At 35.7% G+C, this 26,790-nt stretch overlaps 2 protein-coding genes across 3 annotated transcripts; one reads left to right on the forward strand and one right to left on the reverse strand.

Moving 5' to 3' along the window:
• The first annotated feature begins 797 nt into the window (after nucleotides 1-797).
• On the forward strand, nucleotides 798-17,404 carry LOC112019766 (uncharacterized). 2 transcript variants are annotated; one of them, XM_024052288.2, is made up of 27 exons: nucleotides 798-1,247; nucleotides 1,477-1,636; nucleotides 2,713-2,805; nucleotides 2,882-2,987; nucleotides 3,119-3,287; nucleotides 4,712-4,886; nucleotides 6,305-6,433; nucleotides 6,531-7,091; nucleotides 7,273-7,881; nucleotides 8,078-8,146; nucleotides 8,797-8,913; nucleotides 8,991-9,233; nucleotides 9,797-9,844; nucleotides 9,926-10,063; nucleotides 10,167-10,331; nucleotides 10,422-10,484; nucleotides 10,570-10,677; nucleotides 10,772-10,855; nucleotides 10,934-10,981; nucleotides 11,193-11,267; nucleotides 14,452-14,547; nucleotides 14,634-14,714; nucleotides 14,805-14,876; nucleotides 15,256-15,300; nucleotides 15,378-15,461; nucleotides 16,512-16,615; nucleotides 16,785-17,404. In XM_024052288.2, exons 1-27 carry the CDS (start codon nucleotides 1,051-1,053, stop codon nucleotides 16,984-16,986), a joined length of 4,041 nt encoding a protein of 1,346 aa, XP_023908056.1. In that variant the 5' UTR covers nucleotides 798-1,050; the 3' UTR covers nucleotides 16,987-17,404. The 2 variants fall into 2 exon arrangements, with proteins under 2 accessions (XP_023908056.1, XP_023908057.1); XM_024052289.2 differs by having other exon boundaries at nucleotides 7,276-7,881.
• Nucleotides 17,405-17,905: 501 nt separating this feature from the next.
• Nucleotides 17,906-21,657, reverse strand: LOC112019776 (uncharacterized). The gene is made up of 6 exons (XM_024052297.2): nucleotides 21,027-21,657; nucleotides 20,311-20,439; nucleotides 20,106-20,226; nucleotides 19,937-20,018; nucleotides 18,449-18,602; nucleotides 17,906-18,355 (listed from the first exon to the last, which is right to left on the reverse strand). Exons 1-6 carry the CDS (start codon nucleotides 21,372-21,374, stop codon nucleotides 18,221-18,223), a joined length of 969 nt encoding a protein of 322 aa, XP_023908065.1. The 5' UTR covers nucleotides 21,375-21,657; the 3' UTR covers nucleotides 17,906-18,220.
• Between the last annotated feature and the right edge of the window lie 5,133 nt (nucleotides 21,658-26,790).

Genomic DNA, 26,790 nt, shown 5'->3' on the forward strand with positions numbered 1-26,790 from the left:
TCACTTCACCTATTGTCGATATTGTTGTGTCCTTTGGATCAACAATGGTTTTGTGAGTTTTTTTGGAGGATTTGAGTTTTTTGGATTTGAAATTTGTTGGAAGATATCAATGATTATGGTTATGGTTATGGTTGGTGGCGGTCGATCTTGCCATTGGTGGTTGTGGGTTTGTTCGTTGTGAGTTAATATTATTCTAATGTGTTGTATGAAAGAATAGAATATAAAATGTAGGGTGTATTGTCAAATACTAAATATTTTTCAAATACAAAAAAATAAGGTTTGATCTTATTCATGGGATTTCGGGCCTAAAAAAGTGGAAATGGTTTAAAGCGAAATCCTTCAAACTTCACTGGTATGCTTTTTTATTAGCTATAAATTTTAAAAATCTAACCATTGGATTACATGTTATTATTATATCTTTCATTTTTGCAAAATTTCAAGAAAATAAAAAAATTAATAGATATATCATCTATCAAATATTTAAATTTCAAAATTTTGTAATATAAAATTATGCATAAAAAAAATAAGTTTATTAATCAAATAAAAAATAACATCTAATTTAAATGAAATTTGACATGTGTATTAAGAATATAAATTACATAAAATCTAATTACTAAATTTTCAAAATTTATATCTAATAAAAAGATATAAAAAGCGTTTGAAAGGTTTTTATTGTTCTAAAAAAATTGGGCCAAAATGTTATCACTTTGGATTGCCAGTTTGGGCCTTAAAGCAGCCCATCAACATTAGTTCAAGTAATTTCCAAATATGAACTAGCTAATTTCCAAATAGAGTAACCCTGCTTCATAAACGCAATGACCAGACCGAGAGAAAGTTCGGATTCGAATCCCACATACAGAGCACAGTACTGTGAGCCGTAGAGGGAAGAGTGTGACTCTCTCACATACAAAACAACCTTCTCGTGCTCTCGTCGTTGTGAAAACCTTCTTTCGAAATCTCGTTTCTCCTTCTAAACCATTCATATCTTTATAAACACTCTCAAAATTAGGGATTTTGTTGTTGCTCTGAAATCGTAGTTTTGAGTACACGATGATGACCATGAACCCGAGAGAAAACCTCGCGAGTCTAATAAACTCGGCAAAATCGGCCTCGGATATACCTTCAAAGCTGGAGCCATTGCGTCAATTGAAGCGCGATTTGATTCAACAACACGACCTTGCCTTGGTCTCCGAGTCCCTCTCTCTTCTCTCCGACCGGTTCGCTCCGGTTCGCAAGTTTGTCACCGAGTACGCTTTTCGTAACCCCAGCCTCATAGTTTGAATATTTTCTGTACGGTTAATTTATTTCAATTAATACAAAAAACGAGACTATAACTCATGCTTATTGTTGCTAAGTGCAAGACTTCGTTAATATGATTTGTGTTTTTAGTGTTGTGTTAATTGTTGTTTTTACTGGAATTGAACAATGTGTTTAAGTTTTTCTGTATATGGTTTTTGTTGTGTTAAAAAATTGTAGGATGATTGGTGAAATTGGATTGAGGCATTTTGAATTCTTACCGGAGATTGTGCCGGTGTTGATTACGGTTTTGAGTGATGCTACGCCAGCTGTTGCTCGACAAGCCATCACTTGTGGTATTGAATTGTTTCGTTCGATTCTTGAAAAAGTTGCAATTCAGGTTTGTTTTTATTCTTGATGTGTAATTTGAGATGTTTGAATTCATTTATGTTGTTGTTGCAATTCAGATATTTTATATGACAATGCTACAATTTATATGACTAGCCATTTTCATAATTGATTGCTTCTAAACATGAGTGACTGACTGAATTTTATGCTCGCCGTCAACCTACTACAACCATCATCCCTTTTCCGGGCTTAGGACTGGCTATTAACAAAATATATGACACTAAGTAAAGACATAGGCGGACTTATGATGATTGATTACTTACTTGAAATACAAAAAGTATTCATTAGTCATTTTCTAGGACTATTAATACCTTGTGCTGACCTTTTATGTGTTTTTTCTTATAATTTTTGTTGTTTTGTACCTTTTTGCTCTTTTTTCGATTATGCTATGAAATGATAAATTTGAAAGGACTTTGATTCCAATTAAACTTGGACCTCCCAAGTCCGAAACATTTGAAGATGCTGACCCTTCTGATTTCTACTAACAACCGATGAGGAAGGGCTTCTACAAATTAAAACTCTCTCTCTCTCTCTCTCTCTCTCTCTCTACACACACACGTATATATTTGGGACTATATTAAATTACTAAACTACTTATGGCTGTCTTTGTGGACTCCTTTCGGCCATTAATATATATCTATGTGAGCCATTCCTTTGTTAAATCCCCAGGAATGATGTTTTTGCCATCACTTCTATGCATGTATGTCTTCAACTTAAATGATATCTCTTAGTGTTTCCGATGGAGACGTCCAGGATTCGAACGCCCCTCTCTCTCTTAAAATGTATCAAAAAAAATTTGGGATTGCCAATAAGCTATTGCTCCATCAGCACTTTTTCCTCCCATATTAATGAGATGAAGGGTGAGGTTATGGGTTCAATATCCACTGAGTGCGTGCATAGCTTACCAATAATAAAAAAGGGATAAATGTTGCACATGGGTGAACCATCTTATGACTTGATTATGGGCAAAATATTGGTCATAAGAATTGTTGGATATGGTGTATTTTACAGCTACATTTTTCTGGAACAACCTTTTACTACTTAGGTCCTTGTGTCTTTGATGTTCAGGGCCTATACTCAAGTGAGTTGGACAGTTCACTGAAGTCATCATGGTCATGGGTGTTAACACTCAAGGAAAATATATACTCAGTAGCTTTTCAGGTAAGCAATGATCTTATGATAACATCAAACTGGATATTGTGCATGTTTTGATTCATTGTAACGCAATGTTTGCCAGACAGGAAGTGGTGGGACGAGGTTGCTGGCATTGAAGTTTGTTGAGGCAGTCATTCTTCTTTACACACCTGATCCTAATGGCTCTTCAGAGCCCCCTCCTCGTGACGGTAATAAGATTTTACTTTGCATTTCAGGCTCAAAAGGCTTGAAAGGCAAGGAAATGCCATTTAGATATGTGAATACAATAGAACTCAAACAACTTGCATTTGCTCATACAGCATGCTGACCTACTTTGTAGGAAAGTTTGCAAAATTCAACATTTCTTGGCTTCGTGGTGGTCATCCAATACTTAATGTTGGAGATTTGTCAATTGAGGCCAGTCAACGTTTGGGTTTATTGCTTGATCAACTCAGGTTTCCAACAGTGAAATCTCTTAGCAACTCAATGATCGTAGTGCTTATCAATAGGTACTTTGCTATTCTTGGTCATATGCTTTTTCATCTTTTATGCAAGAGTTTGCTAAATCAAGTTTGTTGTTAATTGAGACAACTGGATTTCTAAGTGCCCAGGTTGATACTTAAAAATGGCATTGAGTGTTTGAGTTTTCAATTTTATTTTCTAAGAAATGTATAAACAATAAAAAAAATTCAAAGACAGAAAATATCCTTTTTCACTTGTACCTAATTTTAAATTACTATTTTGAATGAAATGTTCAAATAAAATAGCCAAGAGTTTTGTAGCTCAAATGCCTTTTACTGATATTCCAATGGAAACGTTTAGGGTTCAAATACCCCCTCTCCAATTGTAACTATCAATGTTTTTAATTTTTTATTTGAAAGTTATATAAATGAAAAGTAATCATCAAGACATTCGATAATCCCCCCTAGAAAGGTTATATTTCTCGTAGAAGACACATGGTGTGTACGTTTTCCACCCCAGGAGAGAGAGAGGGGGGGGGGGTGCGGCTTTTCCTATTCCTTGTCTTGCTTAGTTACTAGGAAGCACGGGTGCAATGTGGCGACTTGGCAATTTTTTAAAAAGTAGTATGCGGGTGCAACGGGATATGTTTCTTAAAAAATTATTAAATATATTTTTATTTATATTTTCTATATATTGCTAAGCATATTTTTTTTCATATAATGGTAAGCATTTACCAATTTAAGAGCAATAGTAGATATGGAACCTTTGGGATCAATTTAATATTTATAGCCGATATTTAGGGGGTAAATTTTGCAAAATAATATTATTTTTTAATGGTAAGTAATTATTTAAATTGATACAATTACCAAATCATTTGGGAACTTAAAAAATAAAAAATAAAAATAAGACGTGGAAAGGGAAGGAAAAGGGAAAGAAAACACTAGAGTCAAACGGTGCGTTTTGCCTTTTTTTTTTTCTTTTTTTTTTTTTAATTTTATAATAAAAAAAACACTTATTTCGGCCCAAATTGGACCAATTTGGGGCTGTTTCAGCCCATATCGGCCTGAATCAGCCCAAATTTGAAAATCTTAAAAAGAAAAAAGGGATTTGCCTCGGATGCGGGTGCAGCCGCGTCGACGGCCGCATGGTGTGTCCGTGCATGTCGGACGCAGGTGCAGCACCCCTGGAGCCGCACCCATGCATCCCAGCTTAGTTACCAGGCTCTCTTTGGGCAGAGAACCATGGATATACCATTATAGGTAGACTTGGGTCTAAATAAGTGATGAAGAACATGATTATCCTATATCATGTTCATTTAGAAATGTGTGGTTTATATGGATATTCTTATCCAAGATTTCATAGTTTGTACTTTGTCTCTTGATTGCTAGTATCTTTTTATAAAATCAGTTAGGTTATGGTACTTCAGTTTTTGCTTTATCATTCTTTATATTTTCTACATGTTTCTTACCAGCCTTTTAACAATCGCAAAGCAAAGGCCTGCATTTTATGGAAGGATTCTGCCTGTTTTACTTGGTTTGGATCCCTCGAGCTCTGTAGTCAATGGAATGCGTGTTTCCGCAGCAAAGCATGCCCTAAAAAATGCCTTCCTTACCTGCTTGAAATGTACACACCCGGGTGCTGCACCGGTAATCTTTGCTATACTGCACACATACTTGATGATGTTCTTAAGATACTGTACTTACCATCCCCTTCCCTTGTTTTAAAAAACATGCTTGTGGTAGGACTAGATTTTAATTTTGCAAGTTTTGCGGCAAATAGGCTTTTCACTTGTTCCCCTGTTTATGGAGCAGTATGAGATTTACCAAAGTTTTCCAATATTTGTTTACCTATTTTTGGATTTATTATGACTTTGAAAAGAACATTAATTGATGTTGATACCCTGAGCTTTGCCTTGAGACAAGGAGAGGTGCTGATAAGGTTACTAGATTATGCCTTAAGGTTGCCAGTGGCATGCATCACATTTATAAAACTTTTGAACTTATTGATTTCCTGTAATATAATTTTAATTTTAATTTTTTTCTGTTTTCTTTTCATTTTTGATTGATTGTTAAAATCTTTGATATTTGATTTTTATTGATAATTACTTATGTGACTTTTTACGTGCCGTCCTATATGTATAAATACACACATAAGCATAACCCCAATGCCCATCCAGCCCCTTACTATGTGTGTGTGTATGTATGCACATATATATGTCTACTAAATGTGTATCAACAAATTGGTTGTTGATCTTAGACCTATTTTCTTATTTTTCAATATATAAAGATATAGTTATAAATGTCAACAAAGATTTAGAAACAAATTTAATCACTATTATCCTTTGTAGTCCTCTTGGGATTACACTCCCAAACTGATAATTTTATGCAATGAAGCCATCTCTCCAGCTACTTAATGCCTTATTTGCCAATTGTTTCTTTGTAAGGCAATTTCTTTTGGGTATATCGTATCTTTCAGATAATCCTTTACCACTATCTATAGGCTTGTTATGTCCTGGTTATAATTGTTTGTGTTCCTTAACAAAGCCCTAATCCCAACTAAGTTAGTTTATTGTTTATGTCCCTTGGTTTTCAAAGTTTACTGTTTATGTTTTGGTTATTGTTGTGTGGTAGTGTTATTCTTATTGTCGTTTTTGTTTTCATGGGATATGTGGTGCTGTGATCATGCTCCTCAACTCAATTTATCTTCTGTCTTTCTTTCTTAGTTATTCAATAATTGCTGGACTCTCAACTGATAATGGGTTTATCTTGGAGATTGATGAATAGATCAGCAGAGTCTAATTGTTTAAGATACTTTATTTCTTTTAGCTTGTATTGTATTAGATGAAGTTTCTGTGGTGTGTCAGTAATTCACTTATACATCCAATGGACAGTGCCTTTAACATAGCATCAACACATTACTCCTCCCTAAGTAATTGCAGTATTATTGTTATCTGTTGAACTCTCATACTGTGGGTTTGTCATCTGTTTGAAATGTGCAGTTTCTATGTAGAATTTTTGCTTTGTTACACAGAACTGATTACTAAGGGAGTTTTTGGTTTCTGCAGTGGCGGGATCGGTTGATTGGTGCCTTGAGGGATATGGAAGCTGGAGGGTTGACTGACCAAGCTATTCCGGAAGTGTGCAAGATTAATGGAAGACTAGGGGAAGGGAAAGAAGATTTACCAGTTATTAAGGTACTTCTCAACTTTCCTTCCTGTTCTATTCAGAGCTACGTATGGATAGATTCACATTCCCCTGGATGTTGTTGATAACGTTTTACACATTTTATAGGAAGAGAAACCCACAATTAAATCATGTGATGTTGTGGATGTTAATTTGGGGAGCAAAAGAGCTGGAGTACCAGACAGCAGTGATCTGGCTGAAGATGAAAATGTGCCTGGAAAGCGTGTCAGATCAACACCTAGTGCCTCAGAGGAATTGACTAGAGAGTCGGATAAGAATAACACGATGTCTCAGGATGACATTTCTACAATTGGACCAACCACTTCCAGAGGAGATGGTGATAATGGACCTGTGCAGCAACTTGTAGCTATGTTTGGTGCCTTGGTTGCACAAGGTGAAAAAGCTGTTGGTTCTTTAGAGATTCTTATCTCAAGCATCTCTGCTGACTTGCTAGCAGAGGTAGTGATGGCTAATATGCGACACCTTCCTCCCAATCATTCCAAAGGTGATGGAGGTGAAGAGTCGCTGCTAAACATGACCATAGTTGGTAGTGATTCTAAAGCTAAATATCCTCCATCATTTATAGCAGATGTTCTATCACTTTCTAGTACTTTCCCACCAATAGCTTCACTGTTAAATGCTCACCGGTCAGAGTCCAATGATATAGTGGTACGATTTTTTCTTATAATTTTGATTCTGAGAGCTTCACATGCTTTCTTTTTTGTCTCCAATAATGTCAAAGACTAATGATTTCATGTGCTTCGTTGTATTTCTTTTTACTCTTCTTTTTTATTAAGTTTTGTTTGGTTTTCACTCTTGCCATGCTAAAACTTTTATATTGATAAAACAGCAGAAACCTTGTGATGAGAAAGAAGATGTTGTGGCTGAAGCTGATAGTGTTCTTGCATGTGATGGCTTGGACCATGGATCGGAAAATGCATTGTTGCCCACTGATTTACCAGCTTCCTCTGTTGTGTCATCTGGAATGGAGATAGGCTGCTTTCCTATTTCATCTGATATTCATGATGTGGGGGATCTAGAGAGTGAGATACCCGGCCTGGATTCTTCTGCTCATGCTGATGGATTGTCAGAGACGCATGTTACATCCTCCATGGCCTCCACTGACTTAGAAGAAGCCAGTCAAGATCAAGTTACAAGTTTGGGTCAGTCAACACTTAAGTTACTTCCATCTATGTCAACAGAAAAGTCTGAGGAGCTCAGCCCAAAAGCAGCTGTTACAGATGTCAGCAGCCTGGTCTCATCAACAGCAACTTCTGTTGGATTGTCTTGTAATTTTGTCTTGCCCAAGATGTCAGCGCCTGTTGTTTACCTTGATGATGAACAGAAGGATTATTTGCAAAAAATGGCTTTCATTCGTATTGTTGAGGCATATAGGCAAGTTGCAGTCGCTGGAGGTTCACAAGTTCGCTTTTCACTGCTTGCATATTTAGGGGTTGAGGTAAAATTTCTAGTTTCTGAAAATGTTAATGTCATTTGTACTGTTTGTAATTGAAAGGGGCTGTTTTATTATGTAATATATGTATATATAAAAAGTTCTATGATACAAAATTGTTGTATGGCCTCATACCATTCCATTTTATATGCACTCAACATTTCTTTATTAGTTTGTTTATGTATTTGAATTTCTTTTGCAGTTTCCCTCAGAGTTAGATCCATGGAAACTTTTACAAAAGCATATCTTGGAAGATTATATGGGTCATGAGGTATGCAAATTTTTCGAGTTTTGTTTACTACTTGTTTATAAGAATGGACTTGTCAATTGGGGAATTAACAAAGAGTATGACTTTAGATAGAATATAATAGAGGAAAAAAATACATGTGGCCACTTAACTAATTGACAATATGTTGAGGATCCATAGCCGATCCCTACAAAAATTTGGGACTAAGGCTTTGTTGTTGTTGTTGTTTTCTACTTGTTTATAGCTTCTTACGCACATGTGCTGCTGGGAACTTTAAGATAATTTTTATGTTTGAAAAGCAGACAAATTTGACATCTGGAGTCTGGACACATCTGTGTGTGTATGTGAGCTTCAGGATTTAAACTTTTCCATGTTGTACTACTTGGTGGCCATCACCATGTCTTGTCTTTTAGGTTTGTGTTGGAATTTATTAGTTAATAAAAAAGGTCATTGTGGTATTTTGGGTACTCATAGCAGCACACTTGTTGGCTAAGGCATGCTCAATACTTGATGGTTTTGAGGTGTGACTAGAAGTATAAGGTGGACCACTGTTTCTGCAAGCCAACTTATGTCTAATGTAATATGTTTCTATGAATGAAAAGAACTTATTATCTTTTTGATAAAATCCAAAATCAAATACATACCAACTGACAGTCACTACTGGATGTCTTCAGGGACACGAGTTGACCTTGCGTGTCCTCTACAGGTTATATGGCGAGCAAGCAGAAGATCGCGACTTCTTTTCTTCTACAACTGCAGCTTCTGAATATGAAAACTTCCTTCTTACTGTGGTGTGTGTCCAGTTGCGATATTAACTTCACTTGTCCTTCTCTAAAGCAAACATTCAGCAATTTTTTTCGTAGTGCAGGCAGAAACGCTTAGAGATTCTTTTCCACCTTCAGACAAATCATTAAGTAGATTACTTGATGAAGCTCCTGATCTGCCCAAGTCAGTTTTAAAATTGTTAGAGGACATGTGTTCTCCTGGAAACTGTGATAAAGCTGAGGAGTTACAGAGTGGGGATCGAGTAACTCAAGGTCTAAGTGCTGTGTGGAGATTGATTATGCTGAGGCCTTCTATTCGAGATGTCTGCTTGAAAGTTGCCTTACAGGTATTCTTCTCTTAACCACGAACTTCATGATATCTGTTTGTGTTGTTTCCCTACAGCGTAGTGTCTACTTTTTGTTATTTCTACCTTTGTTCTGTTTGTTTTTGAAAATTGCATGTTTTCTTCTTATATTTGTCAGCCCTAACTCCAGGCACACTAAGTAAATAAACAAACATCCTTATTGACCTATGCTTGACTTTTATCTGATTTGTGGTTGAAATATTGAGTTTGTTGATTAATCTATCTGGTAAAATTCTCCCTAAATATTTTGAAGATTTAACAATAATAAATTGCGACAAAATAAGCTAGTTGATCTTCTTCTTCTTTTGGCATGGTCCGCATTTTCTGATATGAAGTTATTGGCTGTGAGCTTTTGAATTCCAATCTTTGGATGCAATAATTCTTTAGCTTCATTCGTTTTATCCTGTTTATAAATTCCTTATTCACTGTCTCTGCTTCTTCTTATTTTTTGGTTAGTAGGAGCGCATTATTAATTAAGGAAATGAACTGAAATTTTCTCTTTTTCTTACTCTTAATTGACTTTGATTACTTTTTACCTTTGAAAGAGCGCGGTTCATCATTTGGAGGAAGTGCGTATGAAGGCAATACGACTGGTAATTAAAACATAACTTCTTATTGAAGTAACATGTCAGTCTTTAATTGTCTTACCTTTCTGGGTCTATTTCATTTTACAGGTGGCAAACAAGCTTTATCCAATATCATCCATTGCTAAACAAATTGAAGATTTTGCAAAAGAAACATTGCTCTCTGTAATAAATGGTGATGCAACAGAAAGAACGGATACTGAAGGATCAGTCACTGAAATGCAGAAGGTATTGGTTTTTTGCTTTGCTGACATGGAGTTCCACATGAGGCCAACCCAAATATACATTTTTATAACTGCGTAGCTATAATTTAATTACATTTGTTTTGCAGGATTCTCATCTAGAAAAACCTGTGGATGAACATCCCTCAGTGAGTGTGAACAGTAAAGATATTTCTTCTGATACTCATCAATCGAGCACATGTCAGAGTGTGTCCTCCCTTTCAGTCTCCGAGGTCCAGCGGTGCATGTCACTGTATTTTGCCTTATGTACCAAGGTGTTACTTTATTTTATTTTAGACCCTTCTTTATTCCCAGTGTTTACCCTTTTTAAGTATATTAACATTTTAATTGTATCTCATTGACAGAAGCACTCCCTTTTCCGCCAAATATTTATTATCTATAAAAGCACATCAAAGACAGTTAAACAGGTTTGATTAGGAACCTAATTAAACTTGTTTGTCAATTCTTGCTGTTCCGGCTATAAGCTTTTGCTTATAATGCTGTATAATGCAGGCAGTTCATCGCCAGATCCCAATACTCGTCCGTACTATGGGCTCATCATCGGATCTTCTTGAAATCATTTCAGATCCTCCAAGTGGAAGCAAGAACCTCCTAATGCAGGTTTTGCTAATCAACTATATTACTTGACTGTCACCATGCAAAAGATGAAAAGTAACAATACCTCCTTTTTTTTATAATTAATTTTCTGCATCAGGTTTTGCATACACTGACGGATGGGACGATTCCCTCTTCAGAACTACTTTTTACCATTAGGAAGTTATATGATTCCAAACTAAAGGTATATCTATTGTTTCCTTAACTGTGCAACAGAGGTGAAACTATTAGCTAATATATGTTCACTTGTGGTTGATTGCAGGATATAGAGATTCTTATTCCAGTATTACCGTTCCTACCAAAGGATGAGGTTCTTTCCTTTTCTATTGTCTTGATATAATTGTGTCATCTGCTGTTAGAATCTAGCAAATAGCTGCTAATGTTCTTTTTCAAGCTAACATGGGTTTTCTTTCACTTTAATGTCTATTAATCATATCTTTCATCTTTCATCTAGCTTATGCCTAGCATATTCTGGATTACTATTAAGTTTCTTCTAACTATAAATAAGCGTCTTTTGTTAGGTTAAGCTGATATTTCCCAATATTGTGAATCTTCCACTGGATAAGTTCCAAGCAGCACTTGCTCGCTTACTACAGGTATATATACATATATATATATATATATTTTGCATCATTCTACTCTGTGCCATGTTCTTTGGTTTTTTTATTGGTTATTACATGTGCACCCAATGGGTCTTGAGCCTAAAAGCTCATTCTCCTCCTTACTTGTAGGTGGAGGAGGTGTTGTTTGAGCTAGAGCTCATTTGCGAGTTATTTTTTATTAGTAGTTACACGTGCACCTTCATGAGTCTTGAAATCATAACCTTGCACAGTAAGGTATGCATGGGTTGGGTTGGGTCAGGGGATTTTTTGACCCAACCCACCATGGTGGGTTAAAAAAAAACCTAACCCAACCCATCACAAGGGTCCAACCCACATGGATTGGGTTAGGTCAGGTTGAACCCAGGGGTTGGACAATTTTTTTTGTTACTATTATTATTAAATTGAGCAGAAAAAAATATATTCCATGTGCCACCTGAGTTGATAAATAAAATATACATGAATTAGTATTTCAATTCAGTTATAAATAAAATATATCCAATTGAGTTGATAAAAAAAATATACGTGAACTAGTATCTCAACTTAGTTATAAACAAATAGAAGAGGAGTGGGAGAGTGGGAGTGGGATGCGGCAGAGGGAGAAATAAGATTATTAGGGTTTGTGAGGTAATTAGGTTTTATGTAGGAAAAGCCAAATAAGGGGAAAAAATTAAATAAAAAAATTATTAATTATATAATATATTTTTAAATATATTTTTTGATAGGTAATCGGAAAGCTATTATAAAAGAGAGAAAAATGAAGAAACAAGAAGTTCATGATGATGAACAACAAGAAATAAAAGAAACAAACAGCACAACAAACAGAGGGTAGTTAGGAAACTAAGATAAGGGAGGACAAAAACTCAGAGAGATAAGAACAATCCGTAAAACCCCAACAACGATAACACTCCAAAAGACTTCGATGGCATAAAATCTTTAATTCATCCAACGTCTTCTCTTTTACCTCAAAGGATCGATGATTTCGTTCCAACCACACAATCCACATTAAGCACCCTGGAACCAAGTTCCAAATGTCCAAATTATGCTTTCCAAGCCGTTGATGCCAACAAGATAACAAACCCGCCACCAATCCTGGCATAACCCAATGAATACCAAAGGCCTGTAACATAAAAGTCCATAGGGAATGGGTAACAGGACAATAAAGAAGGTGGTCAACCGAGTCCCCATCATAGCAACACATACAACACCTATTAGCCAAAGGGCGACCCTTAAGCATTAGATTATCCAAAGTGAGGATCTGCCCATGTGCAATTGTCCACGCTTAGGATCTTTGGTTTCCAAACACTCTTCCAAGGAAACAAAGAATTTGAAGCACCCCAAATCGCATGGTAGCAAGATCGAGCGTCAAACTTACCATCACCTTTAAGCCGCCAGTAAAGAGTATCTCTCCTATCACCTCGAGGAACACGAGTTTGGATAAGCTGAAGTAGAGAATAAGATGCAGCCAACTCCCAATCTTCAAAGGCTCTATAAAACCTTAAATTCCACACTCTAACAGTACCCCCTTCTAGAATCCACAAAACCTCAGAGATACAAGCATCCTTGACCGCTGAATACACAGAGATCAGGATAGAGATCTTTTAGAGTATTGTCACCAATCCACCTATCATGCCAAAAGCAGATACAAGTGCCTTCCCCTACTATAAAAGTCAGATGCTAAGAAAAGCTCTCCCACCCTTCATTAATGCTTCTCCAAAGGCCACACCCATGAGTCCTCCTGCAAACATTAGTACTCCACCCCCCTTGACGCTCACCGTATTTAAAGGAGATAACTCGCCACCAAAGATGGGTAACTTCATGACCATATCTCCACAGCCATTTACCTAATAAAGCTTGATTAAAAGGCACCACACTGCTTATCCCCAAACCACCCATCTCAACGGGTAAACACACATTTTCCCAAGCCACCAAAGGATATTTGAAACTCCCCTCAGAAGACCCCAAAGGAAATTTCTCTGAAAACTTTCCAATCTAGCAGCCACAGCTTTAGGAAATTCCTTTGAATACTTTCCAAATTTTAAATATATAAGTGGGTTGGGTCGGGTTAAGCGGATTTGCAATTGTTGTGACCCGAACCCATCCCAATCCACTGTTAAAAAAAATTCATAACCCAACCCAACCCGCCAACCCCTAAAAACTGACCCAACCCAGGGGGTCGGGTTGGTTTTGGTGGGTTGGTTGCACACCCCCTTATCCCATTATTAAGGAGGAAGTGCTTAGCTAGAGCTCATTGGTAGGGTATTTGAAGTGCTGTGCCTTTCTAATTGCCATATTCTACAAGACTTATATATATAATATGTGCAGATTTCTTCATGACCTTACAATTTCCCATGTCATTTTGTGATGGTAAACTTCCTTTATGGCCTGCCATTTGATCAGCTTATGAAAATGCAACCTAGCAATTGTTGATCACATATGATCCTTTTTGCATTTGGAGTTGAAGAGCAGGTGTTTGTATATGCATTCATCAGAGCTAATCAAAGCATTATATATATATATATATACACATACACATTTTCTCTGTCACCTGCTTGTTTTTCTTTTCTTTCTTTTTTTTTGGGGGGGAGGTAAGCTTGTCTTCTTTAGAGAATTATTTGCCCTGGTTCAAATTTCTTTGTAATCATTGTTTTTACTTCAGACATAACTGTTGAGTGATTTGTAACAAAAGGAGGCAGATTTATAGTTGGCTTCTCAAATGCATACCCTTACTGATGCAAGGAGCTTTAAATTCATTTAAGATTTTATTTTTCAATTTGAAACTGTTTTTTTTTTTTTTTTTTTTTTTTTTGGAGTTAATTTGGCTTTTTAATGTTGAGGGTTTCATGGAATATAATTGGATATTTCCATATGAGGGTAATCCTTGAAACCCTATTTAACTAATGCTCTTGTAACTTGTAAGCTTGAAGGACATTAGAAATTGAATAAGAATTTTAGGAGTTGAGAATGTGTTTATCCTTTGTTTGGTGCTGATGCCAAACACACTTAGGTTCTGATGCATAAGTTTCCTTTGCTTGGTGCTGATTTCAGGCAAGCCTCTAGGTGTTGGTTCTTAGGGTTTAGCTTTTCCTTTTGCTGCATTTTCCCCTTTATTCCCCCATTTGATATTGTCTGGTTATATTTTTTTTAATCATTGATTGATAATTTTATAAAACATACACAGGGTTCATCTCATTCTGGTCCAGTGCTCACTCCAGCTGAAGTTTTGATTGCTATCCATGGGATTGATCCTGACAAAGATGAGATCCCCTTGAAGAAGGTATGCCTTCTTATTTGTTTTTTATCCATTTGAAACCTTACCAAAAAGCACTAGTCCATAACTGATTATAAATATTTAATGAGCAGGTCACAGACGCATGCAATGCATGTTTTGAGCAGAGGCAAATATTCTCCCAACAAGTACTTGCGAAGGTTTTGAATCAATTGGTCTGTATCATCAAGAACTCAACTTTTTTATCACCTAGATTCCAATTATACCTGTCTGAGCTCACAGATGACCAAGGGTTGCCTTTGCAGGTTGAGCAGATTCCTCTCCCTTTATTGTTCATGCGGACAGTATTACAAGCTATAGGTGCTTTCCCAGCGCTGGTGAGAAATTAAGCAGCATGTTCCTCTTCTGCATTAATGCACAATTAAAAGTTTAGATTTCTCTGAGTCCACTCAATAGTTGTGTTTAGCTGATTGAATTGGCTGCTTTCTGGTTGATATGAGAGGAGAAAAAAGCTAATGAGGTCTAGCTCAATTGGCATGTCCTTCCTTTGCAAGTGCTAGGTAGAGGGTGAGGTGGTGGATTAATGACCCAGTGGATGAATGTGTAACTTACCAATTAAAATATAATAAAAATCTGAGGGGAAAAAGGACCAGTGAGGGAGAGGGATTCCGTGTTTTCTTTTTAAATAACTTTTTACCTTTGGTTAACATGTTCATGGCTTATCTGTTATTTGCTTAATGACTTAAAATGATGCAGGTGGAATTTATAATGGAGATCCTATCTCGTCTTGTCAGCAAGGAGGTAACTATTTTCATGGTAAACTGATTGCTAGTCATTTAGTAATTCATACTTTGTCACTGATTAATGAGGCATTGCAGATTTGGAAATATCCAAAGTTGTGGGTAGGATTCTTGAAGTGTGCACTCTTGACAAAGCCTCAGTCATTTGGTGTATTGCTTAAGGTGCGGGTGTTCTGATTCTTCTTTTGTTTTCGGTAATATTTGCTGGTAACATTTTATCATGTTGGAAGTGCATGCTGCAGAAACTTACTACACCAGATCATAGGCCCTTTGAACTGTATCACTTTCCTGTTCTGCTCATTCCTTTTCCCAAATCATGTTACAGTTATTAATTACATAATGATTCTGTCCCTCTTTCTACTGAATTGCTGTGTCCTTTGTTTTAGTGATTGGAATACCAAACTACTTTCCACACTGAAAGTAAAAATAAATACGAAGTTAGATGGTGTTTATCCATTGTAGTGAGATAAAGCATTAAAGGTGCATGGGGATGGGGGATGGATGGACAATGCCATTACATGGGAATTATGCTTGAGAAAAACATCTGCAGGATACCCACACTGAGATAAGATCCCCTCCCATTGAATCCTCCAATTCCTCTTAATTTTTATTTTGATGCAAGACACGTGGCATTTGAAAATCAAATGAAAGCCACGTCACACATCTGCCTAAAAATGGGAGGGAATTGGAGGGGATCCTTTCCCAACCTAGATATTATCAACTTCTACCATTCAAGATAGTATTAATTCTAAGTAAGGTGAAATCATATACAAGAGCCACAAGAATGAAGATAAAAGAAAAACATGCTTAAGTTAATAAAGTGGAAACTTCCTCTGAGGTTAACTTCTCCTCATTCCATAAGTACTGTGGTTCAGGAGAGGGAAATAGTTTTAAAGCCAGAACCGCCCTTTACATATGACAGGTTTTAGGATGGGATCCCAACATCATGTCATGGAACAAATTAATAGCCTCCAAACCTGCTGAATCCAATCCTAATAATGTTGTGAGATTTCTTTTAACTAAGTAAAATAACTTAAATCGTTAAAGGAAGAAGCTCAAATATAACTTATTAAAAAATAATAATAAAGGAAGAAGCTCAAATATATATGGAGTATATTAAAGCTACTTCTAAAGAATTATAATGTTTATGTGGCGAGCTTTAGAAGCCAGATTTGTTGTTATCTTCTGTTGATCCTGTAAAGTGTCTTTCAGTTACCTCCAGCACAGCTAGAAAGCGCATTGACCAGAACTGCAGCTCTGAAAGCACCTCTGATTGCTCATGCTAGCCAACCAAACATCCGATCTTCACTTCCAAGGTTCATAAAAAAATTACATTTTCTTTTAGCTGTGTGTTTTTGCACGTGAAAATTTTAGTTTGCAACTGGGGCAAGGTAGAGGTGGGGGAAAGAGGTCAACTTCTTCTTCATAGATTAGCTTCTTCTGCAGTACTCATTACAGGACTTGCTTTGGATGTACGTGTTTCAGGTCTGTGTTGGTGGTTCTGGGACTGGCACCTGAATCTCAGACTTCAAATCTGGCACAAACTGGAGTAGCCCCAGATTCTCACAATTCAAGTCAGGTTCAAACAAGTCAGGCTCAAACAAGTCAGGCTCAGACTGGAGATACAGGCAACTCAGATAAGGAGGTGCTGACAGAGAAATCTAAAGAATCATCTGGTGCTAGCTGACTTGTTTAGAAAGTTGACTTTAACAAAATTTGACCCTACATTTCTACCCTTTGGTATCCCTAGCTTAGCAATTGGATCACCAGGCTCCCAAAGGCAGGGCTTCTATGCTATCTCACTCAAGCTTAGTGGATTGGGGAAATGAAGCATTCGTATGTTGTGTTGTTACCCTGGCACCAACATACAAGTGACAAAGGAATGACTACATCCTCTTCGAAAACATCAACAAAGAGGGCATGAGTAGACATGTTAGACTGTACAATGTAAAAAATTGTGTAATTATTCAGTTTTATGATTATTACTTGTATGTATATTAAAATGGATCTCCTACCGTACTGAAAAGCTGTAGTCTTGGGGATGAACTCACTGGTGCAAGTATTAGTCAATGTATGTCATCTTATTAAGCTGTCAATTTGTTTTATACCATCTCTCTTTACATTTGTCATACCAAAATTAAGTGCCTGCCAAGTATTCTTACTGGAAATGCCCAAGATTTAGGACGGGACTTTTCTGCTTAAAGGATCTGAAAATAACTGTCAGAAGGCCAACTTTTTGCCCAAATTTGGGGCTCTCTGATTTTTTTGAAAACAGAACACAACATTAATCTTGAAATCCTGAATAATTACTCTTAAGATGCGAACTTGTTTTGTTGCTTTACAGTTTCAAATTTACCCAAAATGATTGATGTGTAAAAGGTGATCCCAATAGAATGTTAGTAACAAGTTCCATTGCCCTTTGAATATTCTACGAGGGCTAGGAGAAAAATGACATCTGAGGGCGTTTTCATTATATAGCTATGACATATTCTTCCATCAATGAAAATAGCTCTAAGAGTATGACAGTCTGGGAGATTACACAGACGTGTCATATTTCAAAGACAACAACTCACTGCTAAATCCATTTACATTTCCAAGACAATATAGATATGCAAAGTAAACTAACTTTAAAAAATAATCATACTTGAAAGTTGATACCTTGCAAATTCAGGTGATACCCTGTGATATTACACAACTATAAAGAATTGGACTCTACTTAATCACGATAAACCTGCTCTGCAGGTTTATCTCAATTAGTCATTGCAGGTTATCCCAATAGTTTTAAATTCTTTGGTTGGCAGCAGCTAATATAATGACAATATACAAGGCCTTATGACATCAGGTCAAAAAGTGCTCCCACAAAATACCTATGTCCGCTGGTGCCAGAAATACCAAAGTTATCCTATCTGACTTTATTAATCTCATTCTGTCAATCCACAAACAGGAATCCCTTGCATTTGAAACCATTCAGGCATGTGAAACCGCTCATAGAGTACAGGCCTCACATCCTTTTGCATTGAGAGGTGTCGGAGAAGTGGAAGCAGGACTTCCAAAAGCTATACAAGCCACATGAAAGAAACAAAAATTGGAAGATGTGTAGTCAGTACGTATGATGCAATTCTTACTTTAAATTGACAAAATCTAAGTACCTGATCATCATATGGCTGTCCAGCAGCGAATGGAATGCACGGTATTCCATTCAGTGGTTGCTTCAAGAAACTAAATGGGTTGTTATCAACAATAACTATTCGAGATAGATCTTTGGATAAACATGACAGATCCTTCACATGTTCTCGATATTCCCTGTCAGTACACAAATGCCAGATATAGCTTCAATGAAAATCTCATAATTAATTTCCAAAAGTTTTACATTAATATAGTACATGGTATATCAACTTATGTGAAACATCCAACTGGGATTTTTGTAATTTCAATAGGGCAAAAAAGCTTGAATTGTATCATTGTATGTTAAAGCCATACGTTTCAGCTTGGCTTTCTGTTCTCCCATATATAATAGACAAGTTTCAAGACCACTGACAATAAAAAAGACATCAAGATGCACCTTCTAGATGGAAATAACTGATAAATTACATTGCTAAGTAACAAGAGGGCACTTCATTAATTGAACAGCTTTTTAGTTATTTCTTTGTGGAGGACGTCAGCATCAAGACATAACTTAGCTCAGCATTTGTAACATGAATAACAATATATCATTCCCTTATGGCAGGGTATAAGCACAAAAGAGAGCATGCATAGTAAAAACAAGAAATAATGTAGATGCCTATGTCATTCCAAGCCCCGATCCTGCCTCATAGCAATTAAGCAAATACTAATCCGCAAAATTGATATTTGTCACCGGTTTCATAATCAGTATGGTTTGAAAGTGTCCTTGCACCACCTGGATCAATCAACTACAGTTTTTTTTTTTTTTTTTTATTTACCACAATTATTCTTTTTTCTCAGAAGCAGAAAATTTATCTTACCACTTATCAGTCAATATTTTGTGCATTTTCAATTTAACTAGAGCACTATATCAATTTTATAAGCATGTTTCTTGGTTTCATGCATTCTGAAAAATAAATCATAGCCTGATAGTCGTCTTATTACTTCTAAAAGTAAAGACACTTAATGAGTCCAGTGCAAAAACTTCTATGCGTCCTGAAGAAAAGCACATAACAGGAAAACTCTGTTCCCTTAAAATCTCTGTTTCAATATGATCAGAAGATGACACCCAGACAACACTATAAATATTCAATATGACCAGAAAATGGCTCTCGGAATACTTCAACATCACAACAAAATAGCAGGTATATGCCTACAAGAAAGCTTAAACACACAAGTGAAATTTGCAACAGTAAACTGAATACCAAGCAAGCTATGACCAAGAGTGCACTGCATGCCAACAACTGAGCCTTGCCCAAAAAATTTCAAAAAAACACAAACAGGCTTGGTTCAATGCATCTCACCATCAACCCTTGCTATTTATTACATTGCATCATGCCTATCTACGGGTTGAATGGTTTACTTATTCAATCCAAGCAGTCTCTAAAATATATCAAACCAAGCATAGCAGCATTTTCTTGTCTTGAATCCAACTACTATTCATAGAGTAAGTACTAATAGGCAAAAATCCTTACGTGCTAACTGTCGAAGGCCGATATAGACGAAGGCTAAATCGGTTCTCCACATCTATTTTGTCAACAAGTGGTCTCGCATAACCTGCAAGGTGCTCAAAGACAATTTAACAAAAAGAACAAAAACAGAAGAAAAATTATTCAACAAGAAAGAAATGAAGCAACATCGAACCTTCAAGACCGGCAGTGAATAGAACAAGATCTGCAAATTTACTAATCTGATCTAAGAACTCTTGCAAACCAGGACGTTCAAACACTGTCACATAATTGATCTTTTGTTTTCCTTCAGAACTCTTCCACCCAGAGATATCATATCAATATTACAGTTACACATTGAAAAAGAAACCGAAATAACATGTTCGGAGAGAGATCAAGACCTTGTCCGAGGAAACACATTGAATCTCAAACCACTTCAATCCAGCTTCCATTGCTTGAGCATGAATACTGGCAGGCAAACTAGATTTCTCGTATGCACATACTAGCGTCTCGTCCATGTCAAGAACAACCTACACGCCAAAACTCCATTTCTTAAACACAATAATCTTACCCAAAAAAAAGAACCTCAATACTACAAAAACAAGTGGAACGCCACAAAATTGAAAAATTGTGTACATTAGACGTTAAAAATTGAAAAATTGTGTATATTGAATATACAGAACTTTGTATATTTTGAATGTACAAAATTGTGTATATAGTTTTTGAAAAATTACGTACATTAAATATACAAAATTGTGTATATTTTTTTGAAAAATTATAGAATATATAAAATTGTGTATATTATTCCCAAATTTGTTACCACTAGTCCTAAGCTCTCGCTTTAACAATCATAACCAAATCATATGCTATAATAATAAAAATTAGATCAATTACTCTAAATAAAAATTGAAATACCTAAATTTCAAGAGATTTATAAAATGAAATTTATTATTCATCTTAATTATTTTGATCACCTATTTAATATAATTAAAGTGAATTTACTTTTAGGTAATTATTAAGCTAGTTTTCCTTATAACAGTAAAATTCTCCAATCACAAAAAATAAAGCAAGGACCGTAATTATTATCATAATATATATATACAATACAATACCGTACCGTGAGCTTTTCGATGCGGTGATCATCGTCGACAGCGTCGTTTTGAGTGTCGTCGTCGACGCTGACAGAAGATTCTTCCTCCTGAGAAGAGACTTCGAGTTCGAGTTCGAGTTCGACGAGAGGCAAAGGAGTGAAAGAAGAAGAAGAAGAAGAATTTGAATTGGAATCGAGAAAATGAGAGGAGATTGAAAGTCTAAGATACGAAAGAAGGAAGTGAGCGAAGGAAGGTGTGCCTCTTAAGATCTGTGTGATTAACTGTAATAGAAACTCTAACCAATCCACCACTGCTCTCCACACTTGCAATCTACTCCAACTCCAACTCCTCGTGTACACTTCTGCTTGTGCCATAGCTAAAACCGAGAGAGAGAGAGAGAGACTGTGTGGCGGTTCTCTCTATTTTTGAATTATTTTGAAATTTTTTGGAAGATTACCATATATATATATATATATATGATCTGGTTGTTTGGGTTTGTGTTTGGGAAGGATTTATAATCTGGTGCTTCTTATTTTGAAAAAGCGTGGAATAGCAGCGAATGGTTGCGTGGCTGTGAATTATTGGATCTTTGATGCACACTCTTAATCACCACTAATTATTGAGTTTCGCTTTTTAATGGAAATCACATGAATCAAGAAAAGTACTTACTTTACTACTTAGGCACTACAAGCGAGGAATGAATTATAATGATCACGCGAAAGCTAAAGCCAAGCCAACCCAAGTGGGCCTTATCATGTAACAAGTAACAACAGCAACAGCCCATTTGGACCACGCTTATTTGTGACTGACACTTGCACTTAACTACTTTTTCTTTCTTTTTTTTTTTTCCTTTTTCCTCTATGACATGTGCATTTATTGCTGGTGATGAGCCTTTGGCACACTGCAAATTTGATAGCTATTGAGGTCACACAGACTGTGATTGATGTATAGTAAAGATTATATGGTAATGGTAATGTTTTATAATCTTTACCAAAAAAGATAATGTTTTATAATAAAAATTTATACTCTCGTATAAGAGAATAATATTAGGAATATATAATTTGTCATAATTTTGTTATAATTTATTATAAGGCATGTTGTGATTGATAAATATATAATAAGTAATGCTCAAAGTTATAACAAAGTAATGATAAATTATGTGTGCTTAATATTACTCCAAGTAAAATGTTGTGATGATTTTGTGAAATATGTTAGTTCGGCCAACATTATTATTTGGGTAACAATTAGTCTAAGTAGACTTCAAATTTGGACCACGCCCATTTGTGACTGTGAGTGCTACTTGCATTTAACTAACTCTTTTTTTTTTCTTTTTTTTATGACATTTGCAATTAACTACTACCTTTAGTTTTTTCTCAAAAAAAAAAAAAAATACTACCTTTAGTTTTTATTTATTTATGGGACTACCTTTAGCTTTTTGTGTTACTATTATGCATGGGAAATTGCAAATTCTATAGTCATTGATGTGATGAATTATAATTGGTGTTCGTTTACCCCAGGAGGGGTGGCTTAGTGCTAAAGATCCCGCGTGCATATGCAATGATCTTTCGTTCGAACCTTGGCGAGTACTAGGAATGGGAGATGGGAGCACTCATGCATTGCGCTTTACTGCTAGCTCTCTTAAAAAGAGGTCTACGGTACCTCAGTCACAGTAACTATGGCTCAATTTAGCATTCTCTAACAGGGGTGCCCCTATGGTCGAGCCCAAAAGGGTGAGTCATACATGGTTGCCCCCACCCCTCCCCACCTTTCACTCATAAAATAAAAAATAAAAAAAATAAAAAAATTGTGTTTGTTTGGGAACAGTTTATTTAGTTGAAATTGAAATTTTTTTGTTAAAAATACTATAAATAAAGATAAAAGTTAGTTGAAATAGTACAGCGAGACCCATAAATAGTACCAAAAAGTGCAGTGGAACCTTTGAATAATAACAAAAAAAAAATAGTAAAATAAGTTGGCTTTTTAAGCCATGCCAAAGTAACCTTGATGTATAATAAAACAGTAATATGATAATGATAATGTTGTACAATAATAATCTATATTCTCAAATAAAATTTTGTGTTAATTTTGTGAAATTCTAGGTTGGTAAATAACATTGTTATTTGGCTAACAATAAATCTAGGTGTATTTAATTTCACAACATTCTTCGTAACTATTGGGACGATAAATTGTGATTAGTGTACATTTCCAACTATGTTAGTTTCATTTATTTATTTTTTTTTTCCTTTTCAACACTTAATTTTGATCCATAACCAATTATTTTCATCCAACTCATTATTAAAGTTACCAAAATAATTAGATAGAATATGATTTGAAACTTGGACCTTTGAGTTTCTTTGTAAAATGGAAAAGATAAAATAAGGGCTTTATACTAATTAAACAATAACCTCCTTATACTTCTTTGTAACACTAAAAGAGTTAGAGCAACACAATTACAACGTAAATATATGCTAACAAATGATATAATATCTAAACTGTGGGGGTAAGGGCCCAAATTTATATATTGGGCCTTGGGCCTTAGCTAAGAATGTTGGTTGGTTCGAGGACGGATAAGTAATAGTGAGAGTGTTAGGCTCAGAATCCCATGAGTAAGATGCAGACAGAAAGGCTGGAGAAGGTGGTCTAATGAGGAGTAACTTCTCGGATAAGTAAAGCACTGATCAAATGTATATCCTATCATTTAAAGTAACCTTCCAGAAGGTTCTACTAATAGGGACGTGTATTATAAATGTACAAGAGGGATGGAAGCTCATAAATATCTAAGGAAAAGCTGCTGCCACTGCATTAAATGTTCTGCAATTAACTTTCTGACCGCATTTATGTGGAGAAGACTTATGAACAGTGTTGCCTTGGCTATCACAACACATAGAGGGCTAGAAGAGTGTCCGATGAGACAAGCACTCAAGTAGTGGCCTAGATGATCAACAAATGAAGAGCCAAGATTACTAAAAGAAAGATATATAATGTAAGAGACCCCAGAGAAAAAAGGGGGGGGGGAATTAAGAGAAAAACACTGTGATATTAAGAACTAACTTTGTAATCATACCTGAGATAAATATATAAGAATTGATTTCCTTGGACGGTGCCGATGACGATTTTCTTAAATATAAACTTGTTTATTTTCATTATTTTATCATCTGGACCAACTTTAGTATTCATCCGATTTATTAAAACCCAGTTTTCCAACCCAGTATTTACAAATTCATTGTTTTGAGTTTTTTGGATTTGAGTCCATCAACCTTTGGACTAGGAATTCAAAGCTAGTCCTTATACAAACTATTACGATAAACTTAATATCCACAGGAATCCATACTTCTAATGCATATATCCCGTATGATATTTGGAAAGATCAACAAGCTCAGCAGAATTACATTCGGCAATGATTTTAGAGAATCATTTATTTTGAAGAGAAAAAAAAAAAGAAAAAAAAGAAGCCAAACGCATCACTGAAGCAACAGTCCAAAGATTAGTCCATTTCCTTCTTCACTCGTTCGCAAGTGGCAGCCAAAACTTCCTCTAAGCAGATCCACTAACTACTTTTTTTTTTTTTTTTTTGGAGAAGACACTAACTAAAATAGATGTTTGACTTAAGTCCTTTATTCAACAATTTAATGACACTAATGGTTGTTTGGATACTGCTTATTGCTGAAAATTAAAAATATTGTAGCAAAATAATTTTGAAATGTGTGAATAATGCCGTGAGACTCATTTTTAATGAAAGTTTTGTTAAAAAAGAGGTTTGTGGGTCTCGTGAACAGTGCATGAGACTCATTGAAAAAGCATGAAAAGCTCTTCCCAAAAAAAAAAAAAAAAAAAAAAAAAAAAAAAAAGGTAAAACACAAACATTGGACGTCTGTTGTATCCAAACGGATACTATCTAAAATCCAAGTGTTTCAATCAAATAAAATAAAATCCATGAGTCTGGGTACACTGTTAAATTCAGAGCCATTTGAGATCATAAACTATGATTGATATATAATAAAAATGATATAAGGATGAACGTTACATAATAACAATTTATATTCTGAAATATTTTACAAATTTATCATAACATTTTATTTCAGAATATAAATTGTTATGATAAATTTGTAAAAATTTTACGTCTGTAACATTGTTATCTGGGTAACAATAAATCTAAGTATACTTCAAATTTCACAATTATTGAGATGAGAGGTTATGATTGGTGTAGGGTCTGTTTTTGTAGCCCAAGCCCAAAGGATGTGGGTTAAAAGCCCAACGAACCCAGAACAATGAATTTGTAGAGAGTGGGCGAAAGAGCTGGGCTAGTTATGAAGCACAGAACAGTTGGCTAGGTTATGTGCAGTGATGATAACATGAACTAAAGCTTGAACAACTTCCTGAATGAATGTCCGAAGAGATGTTTTATTAAGTGAGCAGTGATTACAGCATTCAGAGCTACAGTAAAGCTTTTTTCTCTCATTTTTCTCTATTTTCTCCCCCTTTTTTCCCGGTCCCCTCTTATCAGGGACCCTTCTTCTTTATATAGCATCATCTCCTATCATCTCTATCGTCCACTTGTTCTTCATCTGGGTACCTACTCAAGTGCATGTCACATCATGTGCCTACTTTAGTTCTTTGTGAGTGGCGGCAGCCGAGGTTACACTGTTCAGGGGTCTTCTCCACATAAATGCGGCCAGAAAAACTGTTGTAGTGCATTAAATGCGGTGATAGCAGCTTTTCCTTTAGATATTTTTTAGTTCTGATCATCTCCGGATCCACTCAGGACCTATCATTACCGTTGGGATTGTTAGGAAGATTAGTCGGACCTTCCACACGTTCGTTTGATCAAGGCTCATCGTAGCCGAAGAGCAAGACGTCTTCGGACCAATGCTGACCTCTTCGGACGACACTCCCCCTCTGCTTCTGGGCTTTCTGCTTTAGATGGGCCGCCCCAACCACCTATTGATCCTCGAAAATACAATAGTCCTTAACAGGGGGTTCCGGGCCCATTAAGTAGCTTTGGGCTTTTTCCCCCCACAATTGGTATGCACTTCCAACTATGTTGGTTTCATTTTAATTTTTTCTTCTTTTAAACACTTAATTTTGATCCATCCCTAACTATTTTATTCCAATTCATTATTAAGGTTACCAAAAAAAATTAGATTACAATATGATTTAAAACTTTAACCTTTGTTTTTTTAGAAGGACTTTGCAACAAAATATTTTTAAGTGGTAAGTTGTTAGTTGTTTTAATTTGAATTCAACACTAAAATTATTTTTTTACCCAACAATAATAACTAATAACAACTTACCACTTAAAATTTATTGTAAACATGTTATGAAAATGTTGTGAACATCACATTTATTTTTATTTTTTTTGGTTAGAGTAGATGTTTGACTTCCCTTATTCAACAATAAAAATGCTATATCCACAATATTTTTACAACAATACGGTTAAACTAACTAAAATCCATGCCTAAACGTATCATAAGAAAGCATTTTGAGAGTGAATGGGCATCAATTGTTTTGATTGGGTCGAAAATAAAAGCTAATCGTAGCCCAATACATAAACTTTATACCAGTTCTTGAGGCCGAATCACAATCCAGACCCAAACACAATAGGGTTAAAAACACAGTCCAAGCCCATTCCAGATCTAGTTGGATAACACACGGAACCTCACCACTCATACCAGTCGCAAAGAAACTCCGGCCGAAACTGCAGGTTTCAGCCAAAGAAACACCGATCTCTCTAGAAACACCCAAAAAAAAAAAAAAAAAAAAAAACGGCCGAAACTGCAGGTTTCAGCCAAA

Source organism: Quercus suber, unplaced genomic scaffold, assembly GCF_002906115.3.
Source record: "Quercus suber isolate HL8 unplaced genomic scaffold, Cork oak 2.0 scaffold_901, whole genome shotgun sequence".
In the NCBI taxonomy this organism is placed as follows: Eukaryota; Viridiplantae; Streptophyta; class Magnoliopsida; order Fagales; family Fagaceae; genus Quercus; species Quercus suber.